Genomic DNA, 27244 nt, shown 5'->3' with positions numbered 1-27244 from the left:
CTTTATGCTCAGGGATACTCTTGATGAGAGTGTTGTTTAGTGGACCATATGGGGTGCCAGGGATTGAACTGCAGTTGACACTGTTTCTGTTTTATTTTGTTTTCTTTTCTTGCCTCTATCCTTTTAAAGGCAGGTGGCTAGAAAATATAGTTGAAGTTCATTAATTTCTCTCTGAATCTTCCAAGAGTCACTGGGCTTAGTTATTCAACACTGTTGTGTGGAACATACACCAGAATTTTGGGATGGTATTTCCTATGTTGCAATGTTCCACGAATTTGCTTTCTATTTCCTCCCAGTCTGTCTTGAGAACTGTGAAGGCTACCAGACAGGGTGAGGGCAAGGCGGGTTCTGAAGCAAGATCTAGCACCTCCGAAAGCCACTAGTCTGCTGCCTCTCTATCAGTGTGAGACTTGCCCTTTAATCAGTTTCTTATCTCTGCACCCACTGAGATGCCTTCTTTGAAGGGACAGTCTTGCTAATGCTACCAAGAACAGGATAAGCCCCTATCTGAGCACACTGTATGTATGAACCATCTCATTCTCACCCCATTTAGGGAGGAGGTGGTGAAGGTTACAGAAAATGCAAGTCCTTTCTCCAGTGATAACACTTAGCATGTGCAGTGACTTGAGTTTAGGGAGTGTGGACTCTTGGTCTTGTTGAAAGCATGTCATTGTGTTGGTCCAATGTCCTCCACTTCTGCCTCAAATTCCAATAGCTATGGGTTATGAATGCCCTATAGGCACCTTGGGGAGTGCCCCCAAGGACTCATCTAGCATTCACTATATTTCCCAGCCCTGGAAGTTCTGTCAGGGCTTCTGACATATGAACTTCAAGAAGCAGGAATAAGAATGAGCCAAGTTTACTACACCTGGGCCCTTTTTCAGTTCTTCCTTTCTGGCTAACTGGTGAACTACCTTCGCATGTCTTCTTTCCCTCTTGGTGCAGGTTATGGGAGATGCCCGGCAGCCCCTCCACACCAGAACCTGCACCCGCTGCAGCAGCGCCACTTCACGGTGCCACCCAGTGTACCCCAGCAGCAGGTCTTTGCCTTGGCTGAACCCCGAAGGAAACCATCATTGCTCTGGCTCAGTTTAAGCAAACTCACGCCCTTCCGGAAGTGAACTGGGCCCAAACAGAAGTAAGCTGGACATCTGGAGCCACTTCTCAGGATCCAGGAGACCAGAGGTTTTAGGTACACACTCCAGGATGCAGAGGCCCATTTTCCTACTGATACGGTCAGAGCAGGCCATACGCTCATCTGGGACCTTCCAGGAAGCCTCCATGGGCTGTACTGAGGTGCTGAGCTAGGAACTAATTCTGGATGTGCGCACAGTTGACTGCCACTCTGGCCCCAGCTGACTATTATACCAGGCTCAGGTGTCCCCCTGCAAAATTCTGAAGGGGTGGCACTCCCAAGGCACATTGGTGTCAGAGCTTGAAGTGAAGGGGCATGTTTTGCTGACAGACTGCTCTAACTCTGGCCTTGGAGATAGTAGTGGTGCCCCAAACCACAGGTTCCTGTGTGTGGCACAGGTTTCATCTGAAGACGCCGGGATTGAGCCCTAGTTCCCGAGGTGAGGTGAGAGCAGGAAGAACTTGCTCTGTGGCATACAGGTCTGCCAAGTATGGTACACAAACATTCGGGTGTATGGGAGTGTCTGGCTGAGCTCCCTTTGCTCTTCTTAGGCCATTGCCCACCCATGGCTTCTGGCTGTTTGCAATGAACAGATCCCTATCTCTGTCCTGTGATAGTGTCTTGCACATGCACCCATGTTGTGTTAGCGTCGTAGGCCTTGCATCCAGGCTTCATAACAGCCCCATAAGGAATGGAGGTGCGTTGCATCCAGCATCCAACTTCTTCAGAGATGGAAGTGGTCTTGTTGCATAAAACCAAAACAGTATGACAAGCCATTGTCAGCCCATCAATACGTGTTTGAAGGTAGCTTCTTACAAAGAGACCTTTACCATGTCTCAGAGATAGAACAATTTTAACAAAGGCTGCATGGATTGACAACTATATATATGTTTGATTTCCCTATCTGTGTTACAAGCATCAATGAAAATGACATTTCAGCATGAGCAGAAAAGACAGCACATTGCTTTCTTTGTGCAGAAAGGCCATGCTGACTGACCACACACACACTGGGGTCAGCCTATTGACAATTTATGGCTCTCTGAGAAAGGCATCTCTTCTAATAGGCCTGTGCTGAGAACAAGCCTGTTATGTGGAAGGCAGAGGCATGATCCAAGTCTCCAGGTGGACATGCCCTCTCTCCCTTCCTACACCCCTGCCCCCATCCAGAGCTACTCCTAAAGGAGGTGACATAGTGCATAAAGATATCACCAGAGCTTTGGATGTTGTGGTAGCATTCATGGGGAGCTCTTGCCTGTGGGTGACCATTCTCTGTTGTGCCATGCAGGCAGTGTGGTTAAAGTTTGGCTCAGTCCATGGCCATTACCAGGACTCTTTTGTGGACCTTACGTTTAGTGTCCCAGGGTAGAGGCCATTTCTCTTCAGAAGGTGCTGTGTGTGTGTGTGTGTGTGTGTGTGTTTTCTAGAAAAGAGTTTTATTAGGGCAGCGACTAATAGAGCAAGCCAAATCCCATATTATCATCGGACTCCCAAGACTCCTCCTTCTTCTCATCCTTCTCCTCTGCAGCAGGGCCAGACCCAGCAGCAGAGGCTGCAGCTCCAGAGGAAGCAGATACGACCACAGCACTACCAGTTGGCACACTGGCCAGTTTGCCATTTCCCCGGGTGATCATGTTTTCAATGTTTTTCCCACTCAGCTCACTAATGACTTTGTTGATCCAGTTATTGTCCACCAATATGCCACACTGTCAAGGATCTTCTTTATGTCCTAGGTGCCGAGGGACACATGGCCCCCGAGAGCAGCCAGCACGTAAGAGGCAGAGTGGCCTTGCTTGTGCCTCGGCCGTGCCAGCTACAGAAAACTGTTTCTATTTTTTTAAGGAGATCTCAATTTTAGTTGCCCTTATAGAGCAAAACTTTTTACTAACAACATGTTTGAAAACCATGTTTTAATATGCTTCCCTTGGCCTCTCACCAGTAACCATCGGGGTCTCTGTTGAATAGAATTGTTTGTATATATAGCAACGTTGAATATATGTTTTTTTTTTTTTTGTTGCTGTTGTTGTTGTTTGCTTTGCTTTTTTTTTTTTCGGGCCACACCCGTTTGATGCTCAGGGGTTACTCCTGGCTAAGCGCTCAGAAATTGCCCCTGGCTTGGGGGGACCATATGGGAAGCCGGGGGATTGAACCGCAGTCCTTCCTTGGCTAGCCCTTGCAAGGCAGATGCCTTACCTCTAGTGCCACCTCGCTGGCCCCGGTTTTTGTTTCTTTTTTTAAGTTTTTTAATTTTTTTATTTGTTTCACAAATGGTACTATTTTGAAGCAGTACCAAGAACAATTTTCTTAGGTTACTTTTCCAGAGAGGACAAGAGCTATCGTAGAAGGAACATGGAAAAATACCTTTGTGATGTAATCCCAGAGAGTTTTGACCTGTGATTCTCCCTCCTACCTTTGCTCAACAGGGCAGAGAGAGGCCATGAATGCACCCATCAGCCCCACTAAGTGGGAAGGGGGAGACTATGTTCAGATATCTCTACACTGGGCCACTGCTCAGCTGCCAGTTTCTGCACAGGGATAAATGGTGGAGTGAGGATGGACTGTCCTATAACTTCTCAGCTCACTTTTCAGCTAGGGTCTGATTTCCAAGTGCTTAGATTCTGATAGACTAGACACCTGGGAACTCTCATTCTAGGTTTGCCAAACTGATGCCTCAATGTTATGTATTCCATTTGCAAAGAGAAAACTGTTTAAACTCTTGTTTAAACTCTGGATGAGTTTCATTGGGAATCTCCCAGTGTCTATCTTTCTCCTAGTTTCACTACACACTATATAAACTGGGTGAACCAAAAATAAAAAGAGATTATGGAGTTTTACTTATCATTCATGTTTCAGAATTTGTCAGCTCTGAGGCTCTACAACAAAGAGAGTTGAAATGACCCTAAAGCAATCTTCTTAATTTTGATTATATTTAAAGTGTATAACAACCTTCTCATAGATTTTAAACAATTATAGTAAAATATTTATGAAATTCTGAAGAAAAAACCTTTTTTGTTCCCAGTCTGCAGTCCAAAAAAGTGTCAGTAATTTGCCAATACTTTTGTAAAATGTCATTTGCATAATTTGTTTTCAGTAGATCCTGGGACCACATGGCACTAGGTATCGAACCCAAGCCTCTCACACAGAAACTTTGTGCTTAGTTCATTAAGTCATCCCTGGCCTCTCAGTAACTGAAAATATCTTACTATCATTTCCACGCTCTGAATAAAATAGTGCCACACACCCCCTCCTTGTTTTTGACCACACCCAGAGGCACTCAGGATTACTTCTGACTCTGCGCTCAGAAATCATTCCTGGCAGGTTTGGGGGACCATATGGGATGCTGGGAATCTGAACTCGTTCAAGGCAGATGTCCTACCCACTTGCTATTTATTGCTCTGGCACCTTTTAAAAACTAATTCAGAATTGTGTCTTTTTTAAATTAATCCAGACAAAAGGTCATATCATGCCAGTTCAGAAAATCCATGCAAACCTATATTGCTGCTCTTAGGAAAGAAGTGCATGTATTCAAAGTCTGGTTCACTATAGAAATCTTTTCTAAAATCCATTTATCCAGCATTTTATGTTGGAAATCTGTACTGACCCTAAAGGCTTATATTCCTCAATACAAATCAACTTAGCTACCTAGTCAGAATAGAACAGCCTGATATCTAGTGCTAGGGAGAACATTGGTGTATTATTTTGTCAAGGAAGAAAACAGTTGTTCCTCATAGGACAGTGCCAATGCATGTGAATTAATGTGTTTTCATTGGCCTATAGGATAGAGACCCTGAATGCAAATCATCTAACTGCTAAGACAACACAAAAAAATTGTCTTCATAGTAAATCTTATCCTATTAATTAATGGGATGTTTTCATAGTCAAAAGTGTATAGAGTTCAAATACTGCTGTTCTTGATGAAATATAGTGGGGTTCAAAAATATTTTGCAAAATAAAAGTAGAAACCATCAGATCTTAAAAATAATTGATACGGGGGGTGGTGAGGTGGCGCTAGAGGTAAGGTGTCTGCCTTGCAAGCACTAGCCAAGGAAAGATCGCGACCCCGGTTCGATCCCCCGGCGTCCCATATGGTCCCCCCAAGCCAGGGGCGATTTCTGAGCACTTAGCCAGGAGTAACCCCTGAGCATCAAACGGGTGTGGCCCAAAAAACAAAAAACAAAACAAACAAAAATAATTGATACGAATATACTTAGCTACAGTATGCTTTATATTACCTTTAGTTTTTCATAAGCATCAACATTTGTATTTAAATGGTATTTGTCTCTATTTCTGTAACTAAAAAATTGGATATTGTAAATATTAACATAAGTTGTACCTTCACGGTAAGGCTTTTGGGAACCTTTTCCTTTGACATGTTACCCATTAAGTTAAGTGACAGATTCCAAAGTAATGAGTGAGTGTTTGGCAGCTGAAATATGTTGTATAAGATCACTGTAACTTGTTATATATTTTTGTTGAATGATGTTTTTGTAAAAAAATTTTATTAATGCTTTTATTTGACATGATTTTTTGTAAATGCAGTGAATCTATATTGTTTTGTATCTGTATATTAAAATTACCTACCATTCTCGTTTTAGTAGTGCTTATTTTAGTCTGCTTGTTGTTTTGCCGTGATACTAGTTTCAGGCATTCAATGTTGCCTGAAATCCAAATCCATCACTAGTGTCAGCATAATGCCTCCACCAATGACTTGAAGTTCCTTCTCACCCCACCTTCTTACAATCTCTTTTTTTACAACTCACTTATGGTAGTTCGGGTCATATACTTACACTTGTGTTGACTCCTGGTTTTGATGAAATTATACAGTGACCTCACCTGTACATCACTAAAATGTCAAAGACATGTGTCTATTCTGTCAATGTACAGGAAATGAGAGGAATCAAACTATGGATAGCCCCCTTTCTAGTGAAGGGGCTACAGAAGTGAGTAGACAGTACCAATTCTGCTGTGTAGCTGCAGGTTTTACTCCTGATGAGGGATGACCACCTACCAGAATATGGCTTTATATACCTTCCTCTATCCAGCCTCTGGCCTACAAATGAACCAGGTGTCATTAGGACTCTGCACCCCTTTGTGGACAGGGTAGATAAAAATGTCCTCCTCTAAACAGCTGCTTTGAAGAGTTAAGTAAATAGCTCTTTGTTTGCTGTGAATCAGAAAGAAAAAAAAATCCCCCTAAAAGCTGCATAATAGTTACTACTTAGAGCAGCACTTAATTCCCAAACTGGTTAGGCTTAACTGAAAGGGACTGTGGAGGGAGGGGCTGGAAGGGCTATGTGGATAGTTTAAGTGGCCTGATAGGGCTCTTTCTCAAAGCGTGGCCTCCCCACACTTCACCCCCTCCACTGACTCAGTGGTACCACTATAGGAGTGAAAGCTGAGGACAGTACAATTTGGGAAGTAGTGGATATGGGTGATGTAACAAGAGGCCATCAAAATATCTGATTCCTCCCAGAGAACATGTGGTCAGAGTTCACCAGGACAGTCATAATTGTATAAGAGAAATTCAATATGTTCCCATTTGGATAGGGCTTTATTGAATCCCATCTGCTGGCAAGCCTGGGAGTAGGAAGATGGGCTCAGGAGGCCTAAACTCATGAATGTGAGCCCACTGGACTAAATCTACATGTGTTGATATTGTCATGGACATTGTGTAAGTTATTGAAATGGTGAACAGAATCTATATCTCTAGTAAATGGCAAATCAAGAGGAGGTGCTAGGATTTCACTGTGGTTGTCAGTTTTAGTTCAGTTTTGGGGCAACACCCAATGGTTGTGTCATCCTCTTGGGTGTTCAAGGGTCTCGTGCAATCAGTGCCCACCCAGTATCTCATCAAGGGTTTTAGCATGTACTGCACGCTCCAACCTCAATCATCTTCCTGGACCCTGCTGCAGTGTTTCAAGCAAGCAAGTAGAGCTGTGCTCAGATGGTCATAGGAGCTCAAAGTGAACAAAAAAAAAGTGGCTGTAGAAGCAGAGGTCAGGAGAACACTTTGGATATTATGTCCAGCAAAGAGGGAGATGTAGGAGGAGTCTGCTACAAAGCATGATCAGGTGTGTGTGTGTGTGTGTGTGTGTGTGTGAGAGAGAGAGAGAGAGAGAGAGAGAGAGAGAGAGAGAGAGAGAGAGAGAGAGAGAGGAGAGCTGGTAGCTGGTCTGGCAGGTGACTTGTGAAATCCAATTATGAAATGAAGAGAAAGGTCAGAGATATAAAGGACATATATACCCATGATTCAACTATGAGAATGGAATTGGACCAGTGAAGAGGCAATAGGAGAGGATCAATCTGGGAATGCATTTCCCCTCACGACCCCTGAATAGGCAAAGGCTGGAGAGAGCTCAGAGCACCAAGAGCTGAGTCAGTGGGAGTGCTTTGCTTTGCTTGTGGGAGACCCAGGGTTGGTCCCTTGGAACCACATGATTCCCAAAGTATTGCCAGGAATAATTCCACAGCACCATCTGAAATAGCCCAAAATAAGAACAGAAAAGGAAATAAACCAGCACTGTCGAAGTAAGTAATTAGGGCTTCCCTACCCAACTGGGAAAATGCTCAGAACCAAGGATTTGATATAGTAAGGGTGAAGAGTTTAGGTCAATCTGAGTTGAAAAAGAAGAAACAGCTTAATTTAAGTGGCCTAGTTAAAACCTGCCTGGTAACTTTTGTGACATGGGTTTTGCCAGTCAACATTATTAAGGGCTGGGGAATGTAATCTATAGTGTCCTCTACAATCCAACTTGATTCTCTGAGGTAGCTCTTTGCACTTTCTTTTTTTTTTTTTTTTGGGGGGGGGGGTCACATCCAGCGGCGCTCAGGAGTTACTCCTGACTCTGTGCTCAGAAGTCACTCCTGGCAGGCTTGGGGGACCATATGGGATGCCGGAGATGGAACCTGGGTCAGCAGCGTGCAAGGCAAATGCTTTCCGCTGTGCTATGGCTCTGGGCTCAGCTCTTTGCTTTTCTGATAAGCAATGTGAATATGTACTCATGACTCTATGCTTAAGTTACAGAACAATATTTATAGATATTGATTAGAAAAGTTCTAAATTAGTCATTGATTACATGGCATTAAAAAATCGCCTCCCATGCTAGATTTATTTTAATTTTTTTTAGTGGCAGGCGTGTGTGTGTGTGTGTGTGTGTGTGTGTGTGTGTGTGTGTGTGTGTGTGTGTGTGTGCAAGAGAAAGGATTTGGCATTAAATCCTTAAATGCTTAAAAGAAATTACATGTGAATCTTTATTAGTGACATAGTATAGTTTACAATCAAGCTAATGGCTTGTTTGATTACTGTACCACTATCAAAATACCAAAATAAAACCCTCTCTTCATAGAGAGATAGCACAGCAGTAGGGCATTTGCCTTGCATGCGGCTTTCCCAGGAAGGACCGGGTTTGATTCCTGGTATGCTCTATGGTCCCCAGCCTGCTGGGGGTGATTTCTGAGTGCAGAAGCTAGGAGTAGCCCTTGAGCACCGCAGATGTGGCCCAAAAACCAAGCAATCAATAAATAAATAAAGTTAAAAAAAAAAAGAAAAGAAAAAAATCTCTTTTAGTTCCTATGTTACTTTCATTCTGGCCCCCTCCTCATATCCCCTCCCTGTTCACTCCCCACAATGAGGCTTGGTGATCTCATTCTGCTGTCAGAGTCCAATAGTTTGTTTTTGTTGGCCATTAGCCATTCATCTCTTTATTTCTTTATATATCGCATATGTGTGAGGTCAACCAGTATTTATCCTCCCTCTGATTTATTTTGCTTAAAGCAAAATTTCATCTTTATTAAAGTTTTACAAAAGCAATTTCTTTACTCATCTTTCATTGTCATCTGCCTCTTTTCCATGTTTTAGCTGTTTCAAATAACACTACAATGAACATAGATAGGTATGCACGTACCTTATTTTGGTTGTTTTTGTTTGGGGGCCATACCTAGTGATGCTCAGGGGTTACTTCTGGCTTTGTACGCAGAATTTACTCCTGGTTCAGGGGACCATATATGAGGCCAGAGATCAAACCCAGTTCTGTCCTGGGTTGGTCTTGTGCAAGGCAAATGCCTACTGCTGCGCTATTGCTCCGGCCCTGCACATACATTTTTTTAAATTAATGTTTTTGTGTTCTTGGGATAGATGCCAAAGAATAGAATCACAGGATCATATGGTAATTTAATTTTGGGGTCACACCCAGAGCCACTGAGAGTTTACTTTTGGCTCTGCAGTCAGAAGTCACTCCTGGCATGCTCCTGCGACCAAATGGAATGCCAGGCATCAAACCCAGATGGGATGCTGGAGATCGAATCCAGGGCTGTCCTGGGTCAGACAAGGCCAATGCCCTACTGACGAGCTATCGCTCCAGCCCCCGCTTTTGGACTTTTTCATATAGGCCATTCTCACTGGTATGAGGTGACTGCTTTTGACTTGTCATTTTGATTTGCATATCCTGAATAATCAGTGAGAAGGAACATTTTTATGCTTTGTGTGTGTGTGTGTGTGTGTGTGTGTGTGTGTGTGTGTGTGTGTGTGTGTGTGTGTGTGCTAGCCTTCTATATTACTCAACAGTTTCCTTTTTTGTTTGTTTGGTTTTGGTTTTGGTTTTTGGGCCACACCCATTTAATGCTCAGGGGTTACTCCTGGCTAATCGCTCAGAAATCGACCCTTGCTTAGGGGGACCATATGGGATTCGGGGATGGAACCGCGGTCCTTCCTTGGCTAGCGCTTGCAAGGCAGACACCTTACCTCTAGCACCACCTCACCAGCCCCTACTCAACAGTTTCTAGTTTGATCTAGTTTGATGACATTGATTCAACTAATCCAGAAACTGAATGGCATTGCGCTTTGTTCATCTGTGGTTTTGTCCTGTTGTCCATAATGAAGCCCAGTTCTACTGACAAGCTACTTTTATGAAGGCACAAACATCTCTAAGGAGAGAAACTTTTTCCCAAGTTGGTTAGAAAGTCTGTCTCATTAAAAAAAAAAAAAAAAAAAAAAAAGGATAATACTTACCTGGCAGGGGCAATTCCATGATCACGAAGATGGTTTCCCTAGGATGAGGTTCGCCCATTGCACTCCGGGCGTGCTGACCCCTGCGATTTCTCCAAATGTTGGAAACTCGTAAAACTGCGTAATTTATGGTAGTGGGGGACTGCATGTGCGCTATCCCCTGAAAAAAGAAATGGATGGGGAGGAAGAGTGAGGGAGGGAGCTAGAGTAGGTTTGCTGGGTTAAGATGCTGCTTACAGTGTTAATGCATTTGAGAAGCTCTTCCAAGACCTCCGTCCTCATTTTGTTCCCTCCCCTTCCTGCTGTTTTGCAGATAGACCCACTAGGGAATTGCATGGCAGGAAAGAGGGCTTTTTATTTAGTTTGCCCTTGATTCCTGGTTTGCATATCATAGGGGCTCAGCCTGTAGTCCTTAGGTTCAGGTAAGTGATTTCTTAAATTCAATTGAAAGCATTTTCAGTACTGAGACAAATTGTCAGTGTGTGCTGTGCTTATAGTGTCACTGTGTGATCATCTGTTTGCTGAATAGGCAAATGTTGACAGTGCTTTAGAAGTAAAAGAATAACTGGTTCTAAAATTCATTCTTGGAAAAGAGGCTAAATAGTCATTCTTCTGACAGAACTTCAGGCAGGAAAAGCAGAGAGATGAAGCCACAGTAAGTCTTAAGTAATAGAGCTTTCTCAAGAATTTGGTGGATTATTCTGTACAAATTCTAATGTGTGTTATTCTTATTTTCACACCGATGTTCATTTCCACAGAATAGTTTTGAAAAGAGCTCCTGTTTAAAAAGAAATTCATGTCTAGTGTGTAAAGAGTATGTGCTGAGAAAGTATTGATTGAAGGCAACTTAGATGGTTAATTTTTGTTTGTTTGTTTGTTTGTTTTTGGGCCACACCCAGTGACGCTCAGGGGTTACTACTGGCTATGTACTCAGAAATTGCTCCTGGCTTGGGGGACCAAATGGGATGCCAGGAAATCGAACCACAGTCCATCCTAGGCTTGCATGGGTAAGACAGACAGACACTTTACCACTTGCTCCACCGCTCCAGCCCCAGATGTTTAAATGTTTAATCCAAATATGGAAAGGAAAATCAGGGAGCAGAAAGGCTCAGCAGATTAAAGATTCAGCAGCTAGTTAATAAGCTGGGTTCTGACAGGTCTCTGAAATCTCAATCATTGGGACAATGAGAATCTTGAAGACGGATTGCCTAAACTTGGCTATAAGTTTGGGAAATCATGATCTTGGAGAACGTTTTGTTTGTGTGCATGTGTGTGCGTGTGTGTATATGAGTGAGAGAAAAGAGAATACAAGTAGTTTTTATCAAGAAATTGTCATAGGGGCTGTAGTGATTTGCCTTGCATGCAGTCAACCTGGGTTCCATTCCCAGCATCCCATATGGTCTTCGAGCCTGCCAGGAATAATTTCTGAATGCAGTACAAGGAATAAGCCCTGAGTGTCTCCGTGCATAGCCCCAAAACAAAACAAATAAAAAAAATAAAAAAGAAACTGTTTTGTTGAGAACTGAAAACTATTCCAATGTTCCTTGCAATCTGTGTGCCTGGCCTCTGTGACTGACCATGTCATGTGTCAACCTTGTCAGATCCCAGCAGCTTTCCACGGTATCTAATTTAGAAACTCAGCCACCATCATCACCACTGCATTTGTCCTCTGTTCACAATTGGACCCATCTGTCTCAGGCAGAGATGTCAATCTTAAATCCATTTTCAGAATTTCAGAAAAGCGGGCTCCTCATCTACACTGATTTCTTGGCAAGCAGAGATCTGCCCCATTGAAGGTGAGCACCCACAATTAACAGCTGAAGCATTTCAGTTGTCAGATTTACACACAGCTGTGTGGAAACGGGACCATTGGTAAGTAGCAAACTAAAATGTTAGTGGCAATTTTTATGTCAAAGCAGGTAAAGAGAGTCTGGTCTGAGAAGTCAGCAGAGACCAGGATTTGTCCATCTCCCAGGTATAGCTTTTCCTAGGAGTATGTTTTCTTGCCCCTAGCACACTTCATCAGAGGAAGGTGGGGAGGGATCAGGGACCAGGGGAAATTACTATGCTCTCTGTCCTTTAAAGTAGGACTCAGAGTTGGGACATGGCTCAGCAGCAAAGCATCTGCTTTACATGCAAGGGACCTGGGTTTAATCCTGGCACCCCATATGGCCCCCAGAACATTGCCATGAGTGATCTCTTATTACATAGTTAAAAAGTATTTTGGGGGGTTTATTTGTTGTTGACCACAAACAGAAACCAAAAGCTTAGAGCGTCTGGATCTGTGCTCAAGATCACTCCTGAAAATGCTCAGGGTACCCTATGGGGGTCCGGTACTGAACCTGGGTCAGCAGCAGTTTAGATTTGACTTCCAGTCACATCTGAGTTAAAAGAGATTGGTGTGGTTATTTAGGGAACTTGGCTCTAAAAGACTCAATTTCCTGATATGGCATACATTTGTGATTTCAAAAGGAAACATCTGTATTCCCCCCCCCCCCAATTTTTTTATTTGGTAGAAATAATTCCGAAATTACTTGTTTCAAACTGGATTATGTGATACCTAGAGGCTTCTATAAGATGGCAATATAACTCTTTGCATGATGTGTTGATTTGAAAAATATTACAATTATTATATAGTACACATGTAAAATAAAATATTCACAACATATGAATGCATTTTGTAAAAGGAAAAATGTCTAAGCTGGAGAGAGAATTTAGTGAGTGCACAGGCTCTGTTTCAGGAGACCCAGGTTTTATCTCTGGCATCCTTGCACTCTGAGAGGGACTGTGGAACAGCAAGCCTGGAGTAGGAACTGAGCATCAGCAGGTGTGACCCTAAAACAAGCAGATATGTAGCATCTATAAGCCCATAATTTTAAAATAACTTCATTTGGATATATATGCATCTAACTTTGGTAAATATGCATATATAATTATCTTATTCTCCTTAATGTTGATTCATAGGCACATTCATAACATAATCTTCTTGCTCAGCATGCAACACTATATATGTCATTTTATTTTGGTAGTATTTGGACCACAAAGAACTCCAGACTTCCTCCTGGCTCTGTACTCAGAGATCACTTCTGGCAGTGCTTGGGGGGAGGGGGGTGGCAGTATCACCAAGGATTGAGTTTGGGGCTGCAAGTGCCTTTCCCACTGTACTATCTCTCTGGCCCTTTAAAAAAATTCTAGGTGGAGGATGGGTGGGGAGAAATTCTTCTAGATGGTGTTCATAACTATATTTAGGGTTATTTAATAGTCTATTAATTAAACCACCTGCTTTTCACATTATGCACTTTCCACTGTTCTAGATAATATCTTTAAACCACAAGTTTTGAATCATTCCAAAGAAATTTACACATGAGATCACTGGAGCAAAGACACCTTTTCTCTGAAACTTTCCCCAGGTTTGTGCTGATTGCTGTCTCCATCAGCACTGTGTGAGAATATGAGTTCTGACCAGTGGTACTAGCCTTATGGTACCCTCATAGGTTTCATCCCACACTCATTCCATTCAACACATTTGTTCAACTTGCCATTATAACATAATATAAATGGTCATGTGAGGACCTGGGATTCTATAAAATCAAAGCAAAGTCTTAGATTTGACAGGTATCTTGGAACCAGGTATCTTGGATAGGGATTTATCTTTCTTGTCTGACTTATATTATTTAACATCATCTCCAAAATCCAGCATTTCCTTGTTCATGACTGAGAAATAGTCTATAAATCAGTGGAGATCCTATTTTGTTTATTCAGGCCTGTGCTAGAGTACACAGAAGTCTTTGCTTGTTTATTTGGGGGTCACACCTGGTGGTATTCAGGGATCAGATGAAGGATTCCCCATCTCTTTTTCTCCCTTCTCTTCCTGCTCCTGATTTCTACTCTGTGGACTAATTTCATTTTGTTCGTGAACTCACAGACACCACTCTACCACAAGCTCTCACCATGTTGGCTCTAGCTTTCCTACTAAATCTTCTTAATTAACCCTAATGGAGTGGTTTCTTAACATGTAGCACTCTTTTCTCTTTTTCTGTTCTTTATGGTTTGGTTTTGTATGTTTGTGCAAAGACCCACGAGTAAGTTAACTGACACCCACAAATGGTGTAATGAAGGGGGTATTTGGAGCAGTGAGGTCTGAGGAGAGAAGTAGGGCCTTTGATAAGGAGAGACATAATGTGGTGTTGGCAGGATGTGATCCCTCCGATTGTGATCAGATGGCCTGCTGCCAGCTACCATCCCCTCCTGCCATGGCCATTTTGTCCTTCTCTGACTAGAACTAGAAGGCACTAAAAATTTCTCTTACAGTGTGCGTTTTTCCCTTTGGCAGTTGAACATCCTCTGAACCATGAGGTTCCTATTGCTCCTGGTTGCCAGCGCGGCCTGCATGGGGAATGTTGATGCTCAGGACATGTGTAGGCAGGGGAACCCTGGTGTCCCCGGGACTCCTGGTCACAATGGTTTACCTGGACGAGATGGACGAGATGGAGCAAAGGGTGACAAAGGGGATGCAGGTATACCCATCTCTTAGCCTTCACTGTCCTATTGTCTCTTCCAACCTGTCTCCATCCATCTGCGCATTGCCTGCTCATTGTGTACCTCTTCACTTTGTTCATTATCCACCTAACGCCCTAGAGAGGTTGTGAGGAGTTTGCCCTCTGCCAGATTTCAGACAGGAGAGGGGGTACAGTTCAGGATGAACTGACAGCACTTTCTTATTTACACAGTGAGCATATAAGTCTGTGGTCCCTATTTTCCTGAGTCATGCCCTACACCCTTCCACCTCAGCATTGTGTGACACTTCCTCACACTGTCCTGCTGTGTTGTGAGCATATGGAGAGAGAATAAATACAGACACAGTCTACTGAGTCACAAGCCATAGACTGGCACTTGCCCCTTTGAGGTGTGTGATCTGTGTGAGTTCAGAAAAATACAAATGTCAACTGACATTTGAAAGGATGCAGGCAGGTGAACTGATAAATGGATGTTTTAGAATGTTTATGTGCCTTGATCTGACTGTGCTTCCTTTTTTGTCCACATGTCATGTACAACCTAAAATGCATCTTGTGGAAAGAGTGGGGGTGGCCTCAGTCTGAACAGAGTGCCAGGAACCCCTTCATCTTCACTGAGCTAGGCTCCTTCTCTGTGGTTCAATGCAGTTGTGGAGACCCAGATCAGTGGGAATCAGCAGAATAGCTCAAATTTTCCTGTGGAGAAATTGTGGAGAGTCAAAGACAGGATGCGAGCTTACAGGCTAGATCCAGATTTAACTGCTGGCACCACAGAGTTTTCTGAACATCACTGCATACAACCCTGGGGGAGCACAGGACCACTGGGATGTACTGGAGATCCTTAGCCCAAGCAACACTGCCTTCTTGGGACCCTGGCTTTGACTCACTTGGCTGAGAATCATGGATGAGACCCCTGGGCCTTCTGAGCAATGCTTAGGAGAGTTCAAAAAACAAAGAACAACAACAACAAAAAAAAAACTTCCTAGAGAGAGATGATGATATTGTCCTGCGGCCCCAAAAAAGTACAAGAACATAGCAGAACCATCGTCTCCATTCTAGAGTAAACACTTCAGCTGTTTAACACTAGGAAAAAGGAACAATGGATGTCAACTGACAGCTGCCTACCTGGACGGAAAATTCTCCATATTTGCAACATAATAGTTTTTGAATGCAACAAGCCTCCTTGTTACATTGTGGGAGTTGTTTCTCTTAGTTTTCTATTTTTTTTAGTTGTTTGATTTTTTGTTTGTTTTTGGGCCACACCCGGTTAGTCAGGAGTTACTTCTAACTGTGCTCAGAAGTCAGAAGTCAGGGGACCATATGGGATGCTGGGAATTGAACCCAGGTTCATCCTGGATAGTCTGTGTGCACGGCAAACCCCCAACCGCTGTGCTATCTCTCCGGCCCCAGCTTTTGTTGAGAAGGGGTTCTTTCCTGGTGGGGCTTAGGAGACTATATGGTGCCAGGGATAGAACCAGGTCAGCCATCTGCAAAACAGGTGCCCTACCCCACTGTACTATCTCTATCTCCATCTTCTGTTTTGTTTATTTAATAATTTCTTTCTTTAAGCACCATGTTTACAGAAGTGTTCATAGTTGAGTTTCAGTCAAAAAATGTACACCATCCCTTCACCAGTGTAATTCCCTACCCCCCTGTTTCTGGGACAGTCATTCTACTGCTCTCTCTCTCTCTCTCTCTCTCTCTCTCTCTCTCTCTCTGGTCTTTGGGCCACACCCGGCGGTGCTCAGGGGTTACTCCTGGCTGTCTGCTCAAAAATAGCTCCTGGCAAGCACGGGGGACCATATGGGACACCAGGATTAGAACCAACCACCTTAGGTCCTGGATCGGCTGCTTGCAAGGCAAACACTGCTGGGCTATCTCTCCGAACCCATCTCTCTCTCTCTCTCTCTCTCTCTATATATATATATATATATATATATATAATATATATATATATATATATATATATATATATATATATATAATTGTCATGGCAGTTATCAGTGCAGTTAGTACTCCCACTGTGCTCATCGCTCTTTGTAGTAAGCTTCGCATCATGAGCTGGTCCTTCTGGGCCTCATCTCTATTGTCTTTGGATATTATTACCATGCTGTCTTTTTTTATTCTTATATCCCACAAATGAGTGAGATTATTCTATGTCTGTTTCTCTTTCTCTGACTCATTTCACGCAACATCCTTGTATAGATGTTGACTCCTTTCACTCTCCATCTATGTATAGGCAAATTTCATGACTTCACTTTTCCTAACAGCTGCATAGTATTTCATTGTGTAGATGTACCACAGTTTCTTTAACCACTCATTTGTTATTGGGCATCTGTGTTGTTTTCAGATTGTATTGTAAATAGAGCTGCAATGCACATTCTTATATTGTGTTTTTGTATTCTAGGGTATTTCCTAGGAGTGGTATATCTGGATCATATGGGAGCTCAATTTCTAGTTTTTTGAGGAATGTCCATTTTGTTTTCCAGAAATGCTGGACTAGACAACATTCCTACCAGCAGTGAATGAGAGTTCCTTTCTCCCTACATCCATGCCAGCACTGGTTGTTCTTTGTGATATGTTCCAATCTCTGTGGTGTGGTGATATCTCACTGTTGTTTGCATCTCCCTGATGATTAGTGATGTAGAGCATGTTTTCATGTGTCTTTTGGCCATCTGTATTTCCTCTTTGAGGAAGTGACTGTTAATTTCTTCTCCCCATTTTTTGATGGGGTTAGATTTTTTTTCTTGTTAAATTCTGTCAGTAATTTTGTATATCTTAGATATTAACTCCTTTGGTAAATTGTTTCTCTATCCCCATATTCTATTTAGTTTTTCTGCAGGTCATATTGAACAAAATTATATAGAGAGACTTCTGAGGCATAGCATCTCAATTCCACACTATGTACATCTCATTGTGATTACCATCATCAAATCTTTATCCTCAAACATCTTACAATTGTCTCCTTTACCCCGTATACAGAACCACCCTTGTATTATAATTTGTCTCTTATTTTGGTTTATTTTATTTAGTTTTATTATTTGACCACACTTTACAGTGCTCATGGGTCAATCTAGATGGTTGGGGGACAATGCTGGGGATCAAATCTGAGGTTCCAGATGTGAAGTTTGATTTTCAGTCCTCTGAACCATCTCCCTGAACCTGGTTTTGTGTCTTAAATTTTCATATATGGTTGAAATCATACAGTATTTATCTTTCTTCATCTGACTTATTTTACTTAGCATAAACCCCTGATAGTCCATTGGTATCAGTGATAACATTTCACTGTCTATCTTTATATATTGATTGATTGGGGGGCCATACCTGACAGTGCCCAGGGCTTACTCCTGATTCTGAGCTCATGTCTGGTATTGAACTCAGGTCAGCTGCATGCAAGACAAGTGTTTTATCCTCTGTATTATATCTCTCTATCCCCTTAATTTCTATTTCAGTAATATACAAGTATTCTATTATATGTACATACACTACATCTTTCTTCTCTTGTCTGTCAGCAAGCCCCTATGTGATATCTAGATCTTTCTTGTAGTGAGCTCTGTGATCTGGGTGGCTTTGTTAAACTTTTAGAGACTTTTTTTTGTTCAGAGTTAGTCATCAGCTTCTATGGTTGGAGACTGGGGGGGGGGGCATATTCTAGCTTTTTCTGGAATTCCACCTGCTCATCGCATAACGGTTTCTTTGGCTAGCCCTCGGGCTGAGAGCCAGGTGCACTGGTTTTCTCTAGGCAGCACCTCCTGTGATGCATAGACGTATGTTTCATGTCCACATAGGGTGGGTTTCTGCCTAAGTCTTATATTTACTTTTCTAGATACTGAAGTAGATAGATATGTAAAGGGCAGAGAATTCAAAGGGATGCAACTCTTGGCCTGCATGCACATGTCCAAATCCCACCCCTGGCTGCACAGACTCATCCTTAAGCCATAAACCATCCTACAGGCACAGCCCCAGACACAGTACCTGGGAGAGGATGTTAAAAAAGGCCCTGGGGGTAAAGTAGCATCACATTATTGGTTCCAAACATGATCCCTATGCTCTGTGAGCACTGCTTGGGAGTTCTGACCCTAGGAAAGTAGGTTATAAAAGAAAAATACAGAGAGATAAAAAACAGAGATAAAAAATAAAGATGAGTCAGAGAAAAAGTGCAGCAGGAAGGGCACATACCTTGCATGGGGCCCACCATGGTTCTATTCCTAGGAGCCTTTGAGCCCTACCAGTAGTGATTCCCTGAGTGCAGAGCCATGAGTAAGCTCTGAGCATCACCAGATATGGCTTCTAAACCAACATAAACATTTTAAATCTGATAAAATAAACCACACATGCTCATGTGTGGTAATTTAAAAGAACTGTTAGTAGGGGGCTGGAGAGATAGCACAGAGGTAGGGTGCTTGCCTTGCACGCAGCCAATCCAGGGTGGACGGTGGTTCGAATCCCAGCATCTCAGCATGGTAATAATATCCAAAGACAATACAGATGAGGCCCAGAAGGACCAGCTCATGATGTGAAGCTTACTACAAAGAGCGATGAGCACAGTGGGAGTACTAACTGCACTGATAATTCCTGCCAGGAGTGATTCCTGAGCGCAGAGCCAGGAGTAACCCCTGAGCTGCCGGGTGTGGCCCTACTCCCCCACCAAAAAACAAACAAACAAACAAAAAACAAACAAAAAAATAACAAAAAACAAAAACTGCTATTAAATCCTCTATTCTAGCCTCCTGCACCCACATTGGCCCCTCATGTACCCAGGCATCCTGGCCTTTGTTCACTTCCTGAGTTTAGCTGGCATGAATGACTCTCTTCACAGGCATCTATGCATCTTCTCTCAGTGCCAATTGTCCTGTCTTACTTTGGAAGCACTAGTTCCCCTTTTGCTATACATCTACACCACCATCTCACTGTCTGCTCCTCTGTGCTTACTCATCTATGAAAGCATCCTGGGAGCTGCCTCAGCTCTCCCAGCATCTTGGAACAAGATCAGTGTTGGAAAAAATTGAAATCAGAATCTCAACTCTTGTCTGTTTCTTTTCCGTCTAGGAGAACCAGGAAATCCTGGTGGTCCGGGCAAGGATGGACTGAATGGAGAGAAAGGAGAACGAGGTCAGACACTATGTTACATTTTATCCCATCACAAATCTGAGCTAGCACTGGTAATTTGCCAAGGCTGGGTTTTTCTCTGGTTTCTAGGGTCCTTGGGAGATGTTACAGGGGTTTAGGTGCTTGTCTCGCACTAGCCTCGGAGAATCAGTTCTTTCTTTAATTAAAATATTGTGGTTGGCTTTTGTTTTTGCCACATTTAGTAGTACTTGTGGCCTACTCCTTGCTCAGTGCTAGAGAGTGGCTCCCCATGGTTTTCAGAGACCACACAGTATAGGGTTTCTGCATGCAAAGCATGTGCTCCAACCTATTGAGCTATTTTTCTGGCCTTCTGAGAATGAGTTAATAAAAAAGGCAGCACAGTTCTCACTCTCACAAAGTTCATGATTTCATCTGGGAATCAGCTGCCATTTTGTTTTCTGGGATGAACCAGGCAAGGCAATAAGTAGTTTCAGCTTTGCAGTCACATTATCTGCACATAGATCAACTAGATAATCACACAGAAAAATGAAGCCTGTATTCACACCATACATAAAGTTAATTCATAAAGTGGATGATATAAAGTGGAATCCATAAAACAAATTGGGGAAAACATAAGTAGACTCTTTAGAAAATGGACCTCAGAAATGTCTTTAATGAGTTGATGCATTGGCAAAGATAACAAAAAAAAATGAATAAATGGGACTACATAAAATTAAAAAGGGTTTTCAAAGTCAATGAAACTCAGGTCAGAGTAAAACGATACCTGCCTGATGAGGAGAAAATATTTACCACAATACAACAGATAAAGAGAAATATCCAAGATCTATAAAGCACTCACAAAGCTCAAGAATAATAAAACAATAACCCCATCAAAAACTCGAAGATAGACACTTCTTCCAAAGAAATGGTCATCATTACTTATTATTAATAAAATACAAATCAAAACAAAATGATACATAATAATATATGATTTAGGTTAACATGTATTGAAAAGACTGTTGGGATGAGTTGAAAAAGGAGCCATCAGGATTTGTAAAGAGACTCTGCTTTACCAATCCGGGTTCCATCCCTGATATCATGTATAGTTCCCTAAATCCTTCCAGGAGTGATTTTCTGAATACAGAGCTAGGAGTAACACCAAAGCATCAAGTCATGTGGCTCTCAAGACAAATGTAAATAAATAAATAAATAATAATTTTTAAATGATAAAGGAGCCATCATCCACTGTGGTGAGAATGTCCTCTGGTTCTGCCTCTGTGGACAGCAATGTGAAGAGCTTATAAAAAAATAAGAATAGAATCCCATATGACTCAGAGATTCCTATTCTTGGCATCTATCCAACGCCCAAAACAAAAACATTTATTCAAAATGAAGGCACTTCCAGAGTCATTGAAGCAATAAGTACAATAGTCAGAATTATGAAAGGGCCCAAATGTCCAACAACAGATGAATATGCAACTTGTGCTCTATAAACATAATGGAGTACTACTCAACTATAAGGAAAGCGGAAATTATGTAGTTTGCTGCAAGTTGAATGGAAGTAGAGGGTATCGTGTTAAGTGAAAAAAGGCAGGAGAATGTCAAAACCAGATGATCTGACTCTGGTATACAGTCAGCAATACAGAGAAGCAATACAAGGGAAATGACAATATCGAATGAGAACACCTTGCCTTTGATTGCAAAACTGAGATTACCAAGCAGTGGGGGAGAAAAGAGGTGAACTAGAAATAGCAAAAGGGCTTTAGTGGCTGGTCTTGGCACTTTGGTATAGGCATCATGCAGTAACTTTGTATGTCAGTATTACAAACTTTAACACTAGGGCAGCCCTGCTATTTAAACTAATAAAGCTTTAAAAATAATTAATAATCATGGGACAGGAGCAATAGCACAGCAGTAGGACATTTGCCTTGCATGCGGCTGACCCGATACTGACCTGGGTTTGATCCCCACATCCCATAAGGTCCCCCCAGACTGCCAGGAGCAATTTATGAGTGCAGGAGTAACCCCTGAGCATCACTGGGTGTGTCCCCCCCAAATTTCAAAAAGAATATCATAAGTGAATTTGAAAAGAGGAGAAAATAAAAAGATTTGGTGCATTGGACAATAGTGACTGGAGAAGAGGGTATTTGAATTGGGCCTGAGAAGGAGCAATGTAGTAATTTCTATGGGGGAGATGATCATAGTGGTCAACAGATCATGCTCACTCTGTGCCAGGTTGTTCTAAGTAGCTTTTTTATTAAAGGGCCCACAGAGTATAACAGCTTGGGAATGAGTTGCCGCTACAGTTCATTCCTCCCTTTACTTACTTTTCACTGTAGTTGAGGTAACATGGATACAATAGTGTTTATGTATGTGTTTGTGGTATATAAAATGATGCCTCTTCCAAGAGGCATTAGTCTACCAAGGTTTTCAGAGGTGGAAGTAGAGATGGTAGGGTCTAACTTGCGTGTCAAGCATTACATCGTGCATGGGGGGCTGGAGAGATGTATAGTGGGTAGGGTACTTGCCTTACTTGAACTTGACCCAGTTTAGATTCCCTGGTACCCCAGAGGTCAACAGACTCCTGGCAGGAAAGATGGTTAAGCAGAGCTAGGTGTGGCCCCCAAATAAGAAATAATGAAAACATGGGTGGTGGGAATGATGCACTGGCGAAGGCATCATTATAAGTGAAACCCAACGACAAACATGTTTGTAATCAAAGTGCTTAAATCAATATATTAATTTTAAAAAATAATGAAAGAGCTGGCATTTCTATTGTTAGTTATGATGCTCAGTTAACAGATTATATGTGTGTGTATACATACACATGTGTGTGTGCAAACCTGATTTCTGAGTCAATTAAACTGCAAACCCTGAGTATATTCTAAACCTGTGCCCTGCTTCATCTCCTTTCAGGGTTGAGGAGGAGGAAAAATCAGGTTGTTTTACAATGCACCACTTCACAAAGCCTCTCTCTCTCTCTCTCTCTCTCTCATCTCTCCTCTCTCTCATCTCTCTCTCTCTCATCTCTCTCTCATCTCTCTCTCTCCTCTCCTCTCATCTCTCTCTCTCTCTCTCTCTCTCTCTCTCTCACACACACACACACACTTTCTGGCTTCTCTCTTCCTGTAGGAGCAGATGGATATGTGGAAGCAAAAGGCCTCAAAGGTGAACCAGGAGCAAGAGGACCCCCAGGGAAACATGGGCCAAAGGGCTTTGTGGGACCAGTGGGAGACAAAGGGCTCAAAGGACAGATAGGCCCTCAGGGGCTGAAGGGGGAGAAAGGGGATGTAGGACCTTTGGGGCCAACAGGATTCAAGGGAGACATTGGACCTTCAGGCCCAGAGGGCCTACCTGGCCCCATGGGTCCTATAGGAAAACCAGGTCCCAGGGGGGAAACTGGGCCCCTGGGACCACAGGGGGAGCCAGGAGTGCGAGGGATGAGAGGCTGGAAAGGAGAAAGAGGGGAAAAGGGGAGAATTGGGGAGACTCCAGCATTGCCCAAAAGTGCCTTCACAGTGGGGCTCACAGTGCTGAGCAAGTTCCCGCCGTCAGATGCTCCCATCAAGTTCGACCGAATCCTGTACAACGAGTTCAACCATTTACGACATGGCCACGGGAAAGTTCACATTGCACATAGCTGGTGTCTATTACTTCACCTACCACATTACCGTCTTCTCCAGGAATGTCCAAGTGTCTCTGGTCAAGAACGGGGCCAAAATCCTGCATTACTAAGGATGGTTTACATGAGCTCAGAGGACCAGGCATCTGGGGGCATTGTGGTGCACGCTGTAAACTTGGGGATATGAGGTATGGATGCAAGTGACAGGAGGGGAGAGATTTAACGGGCTGTTCGCGGATGAAGACGATGACACAACTTTCACAGGCTTCCTTCTTTTTGGCAGCTGAAAGCCAGGTCGTGCTTAAGCCCCTACTGTTGTTCATGATGCTTCATTTGGCCTAGTCGTCATGAGTCTATTCCATTATCTCCTCTCATTGCTGTTAGGGAATTTAAAAAGGGAGCAGAGAATTCCCTAATTCTTCAGATCCTGGAGTCTATATCACTCTTGCTTCTTTCCAATTGTCAACATATTAAAATACTTGCAGTGCTCATTACATTTTTAAAAATGCCTTATCATTCCTGCTTTCTGATAAATCTCAGGTGTATGAATGTGAATGTCTTGTGAGGAGTGTTTTGGTATATTTTAATTTTCTTTTTTTTTTTTTTTTTTTTTTGGTTTTTGGTTTTTGGGCCACACCCAGCTATGCTCAGGGGTTACTCCTGGCTGTCTGCTCAGAAATAGCTCCTGGCAGGACCATATGGGACACCAGGATTCGAACCAAGTACCTTTGGTCCTGGATTGGCTGCATGCAAGGCAAACGCTGCTGTGCTATCTCTCTGGGCCCATATTTTAATTTTTATATAAGAAATAGAATTTGTTTACGGGAGTGACTTGGTGTTTTTTTTAAATCTCTTTTTTATTTTGAGACCACACCCTGTTATGGTCAGGGCTTATTCCTGGCTCTTCTGTCAGGAATTATATTGTTGGTGCTTGGGAGACCCTATGGGATACCAGCGATTGAATGTGGGTCAGCCATGTGCAAAATAAATGCCCTACTTGCTTCCAGCTCTCTGGCCCCCCAAAATGAGAGTGACTTGGGTAGCTTGGAATTATCCCTGCAACTGGGGATGTATTGGAACCTGTGGACACTTGGAAGGACTCACATTTAGCGACCGTGTCTTCAAATTTACACACACACACACACACACACACACACACACACACACACACACACACACACACACACACATATATATATATATATATATATATATATATAGTATGCATGTATTTGTTTGTAGCTTCGGTCACATCCAGCTTGGATCACTCCCTGGCTTGGGAGCTGCTGTGCCTGGCATCGTGTCCTGGTTGGTGATTTTTATTCTTGATTCTGCACTCTGGAATTGCGCCTGGCTTGCTCAGGGCTTCATATGTAGTGCCAGGTATCAAAATGGAGTCAACTCTGTGCAAGCGAAGCATTTTACCTGATGACTAGCTTTTCCTTTTTTCATTTCGTTTTGTTTTGTTTTGAGCAACATTGGTGCTGCTCAGGGTTTACTCCTACCTCTGTACTCAAGGCTCACTTCTGGTAGGCTCAGAGACATTTTGGGATGCCTGTAATTGAACCCAGGTCTGATGCATGCAAGGCAAAAGCCCTACCCATTGTACTATCACTCTGGCCACCATCTTTTTATTTTAACTTTTTTTGTTTTTGTTTTCTTTGGGGGGGCACACCCGTTTGATGCTCAGGGGTTACTCCTGGCTAAGCGCTCAGAAATTGCCCCTGGCTTAGGGGGACCGTATGGGACGCCTGGGGATTGAATCGCAGTCCTTCCTTGGCTAGCGCTTGCAAGGCAGACACCTTACCTCTAGCGCCACCTCGCCGGCCCCCATCTTTTTATTTTAATCAGCTGCCCTAATGCCTGACACCATGAAGAAACTCCATTAAAAAATAATCAAGGGGCCGGGCGGTGGCGCTAAAGGTAAGGTGCGCCTGCCTTGCCTGCGCTAGCCTCGGACGGACTGCGGTTCGATCCCCCGGTGTCCCATATGGTCCCCCAAGCCAGGAGCAACTTCTTTTTTTTTTTTTTTTTTTGGTTTTTGGGCCACACCCGGTGACGCTCAGGGGTTACTCCTGGCTATGCGCTCAGAAGTTGCTCCTGGCTTGGGGGACCATATGGGACTCCGGGGATCGAACCGCGGTCCGTCCGAGGCTAGCGCAGGCAAGGCAGGCACCTTACCTTTAGCGCCACCGCCCGGCCCCTCCAGGAGCAACTTCTGAGCGCATAGCCAGGAGTAACCCCTGAGCGTTACCGGGTGTGGCCCAAAAACCAAAAAAAAAAAAAAAAAAAAAACAAAATTTCAGATGCTAAACTTTGTAAATTAATTTTGTAAACATTTGGGAAACTATCAGGAGATAAAGCTTATAGGCCTTAATAATTTCTGCAAGAAGGAATGCCTGAATCTGTTAACTTTGCTTCAACATGTATAAAGTAAATAGAAGAATTAAAGATAAATTTAATCTTTACACTAATCTCAGATAAATTTAGAGATATTGGGCCCGGAGAGATAGCACAGCGGCGTTTGCCTTGCAAGCAGCCGATCCAGGACCAAAGGTGGTTGGTTCGAATCCCGGTGTCCCATATGGTCCCCCGTGCCTGCCAGGAGCTATTTCTGAGCAGACAGCCAGGAGTTACCGCTGAGCAACGCCGGGTGTGGCCCCAAAACAGAAAAACAAAACAAAACAAAATTTAGAGATATCACTCCATTTTAGAATGTTTGTACAGCTAGGAAATCCTAAAGTGTCAAGATCCGTCAACCATGCTCCACTTGACAACCTTTCAAGATTAGTCCCTCTTTTGATACCCTAAATTCCATAGCTAGAGTCTGAGATTCGTTTCATTTAAGAAAATCAGATAAGGGAGGGGAGCTATGGCACAGTACCCGCTGATGTTTGCCTTGCATGTGACTGAACTGGAGTCAAACTCGGCATCCCATATAGTCCCAGAACACTTCTAGGAATAATTTGAGTGCAGAACTAGTAGTCATCCCTCATCACTGCAGGGTTTGCATCCCTGTCCCATCCAAAACCAAAAAGAAAATCTAAAAGGTTGCTTGTGCACCCAATCCGAACCTCGGTAGCCAAGGATTAAGAATCAATCTGGAGGAGCTGGAGAGATAGCATGGGAGTGTAGGGGCGCCTGCCTTGCATGCAGAAGGACGGTGGTTCGAATCCCGGCATCCCATAGGGTCCCCCGAGCCTGCCAGGAGCGATTTCTGAGCGTAGAGCCAGGAGTGACCCCTGAGCGCTGCCGGGTGTGGCCCCCCCCCCCCGAAAAAAAAAAGAATCAATCTGGAAACCCGCTCTCTGCAGAGCCTGGGTATCCAGATGTTGACCTAGTGGCCGGTGCGATCCGGCTCCTGAGCAAGGACCAGGCAGAGCCAGGCAGTGTTCAGGAGGGAAGGCACACCGCCGCCAGCTTTCTTTGGACTCAGAGTCACTCATTTCTCACGGATCAGCACAACTTCGTTTTCTACGCAGGAGCCTCTCCCAGAGCGAGCGGAGGCCGCGGTGTGCAGACAACAAAGGCAGCATGCTGGCCAAGAGTAAGTAAGCTGCTCCGGAGCCCCGGCTTCCTTCTAAGAACCTCCGTTCCTTTCCTAGACGTGCCCCAAACGAGGTTTTCCAAACCATCATCTGGGAGCATCATCTGGGAGTTTTTCCTCGAGCTTTCCCAGTCTTCGGGAAGGTGGCCCGGGAGCCTGTACGGTTTGCCAGGCTGCTGCTACCTGCAAAGACCTGCAAAGACAAGGAGACCGAGCAGAAGCGCAGGTTGCTGCTGCAGGAGACACGTGGCTTGCAAACCAATGAAATAATGAAATGAGATGAAATGAAATAAAATAGAGGCTCAGCTCCGCACCATCTAGTGTGGCTGTCCTTAGTAGGCGGGCGCCCCAGTGC

General features: G+C 43.4%; 2 protein-coding genes and 1 non-coding gene across 3 annotated transcripts in view; all 3 read left to right on the top strand.

The window, feature by feature from the left end:
• SPATA13 (spermatogenesis associated 13) overlaps nt 1-1766 on the top strand; it is a 79999-nt gene extending 78233 nt beyond the window's left edge. The window contains exon 13 of the mRNA XM_049778453.1: nt 946-1766. Coding sequence (XP_049634410.1) covers nt 946-1121 — 176 coding nt within the window. The 3' untranslated portion in view covers nt 1122-1766. The remainder of the gene's footprint in view (nt 1-945) is intronic.
• Nucleotides 1132-23629, top strand: LOC126015909 (complement C1q and tumor necrosis factor-related protein 9A-like). Its single transcript, XM_049778452.1, is given in 7 exon segments — nt 1132-1192; nt 14470-14653; nt 19700-19762; nt 22853-23322; nt 23324-23449; nt 23452-23514; nt 23516-23629. Coding segments are annotated over 6 exon segments (1002 nt in total). The 5' UTR covers nt 1132-1192; nt 14470-14487.
• On the top strand, nt 10132-10299 carry LOC126016613 (U1 spliceosomal RNA). The gene has a single exon (XR_007498403.1). It is a non-coding gene; the product is annotated as a U1 spliceosomal RNA (small nuclear RNA).
• Nucleotides 23630-27244: the final 3615 nt, after the last annotated feature.

The sequence above is a fragment of the Suncus etruscus genome, chromosome 8, assembly GCF_024139225.1.
Source record: "Suncus etruscus isolate mSunEtr1 chromosome 8, mSunEtr1.pri.cur, whole genome shotgun sequence".
Classification (NCBI taxonomy): Eukaryota; Metazoa; Chordata; class Mammalia; order Eulipotyphla; family Soricidae; genus Suncus; species Suncus etruscus.
The sequence above is the reverse complement of the archived record's forward strand: the minus strand, read 5'-3'. Positions and strand labels throughout refer to the sequence as shown.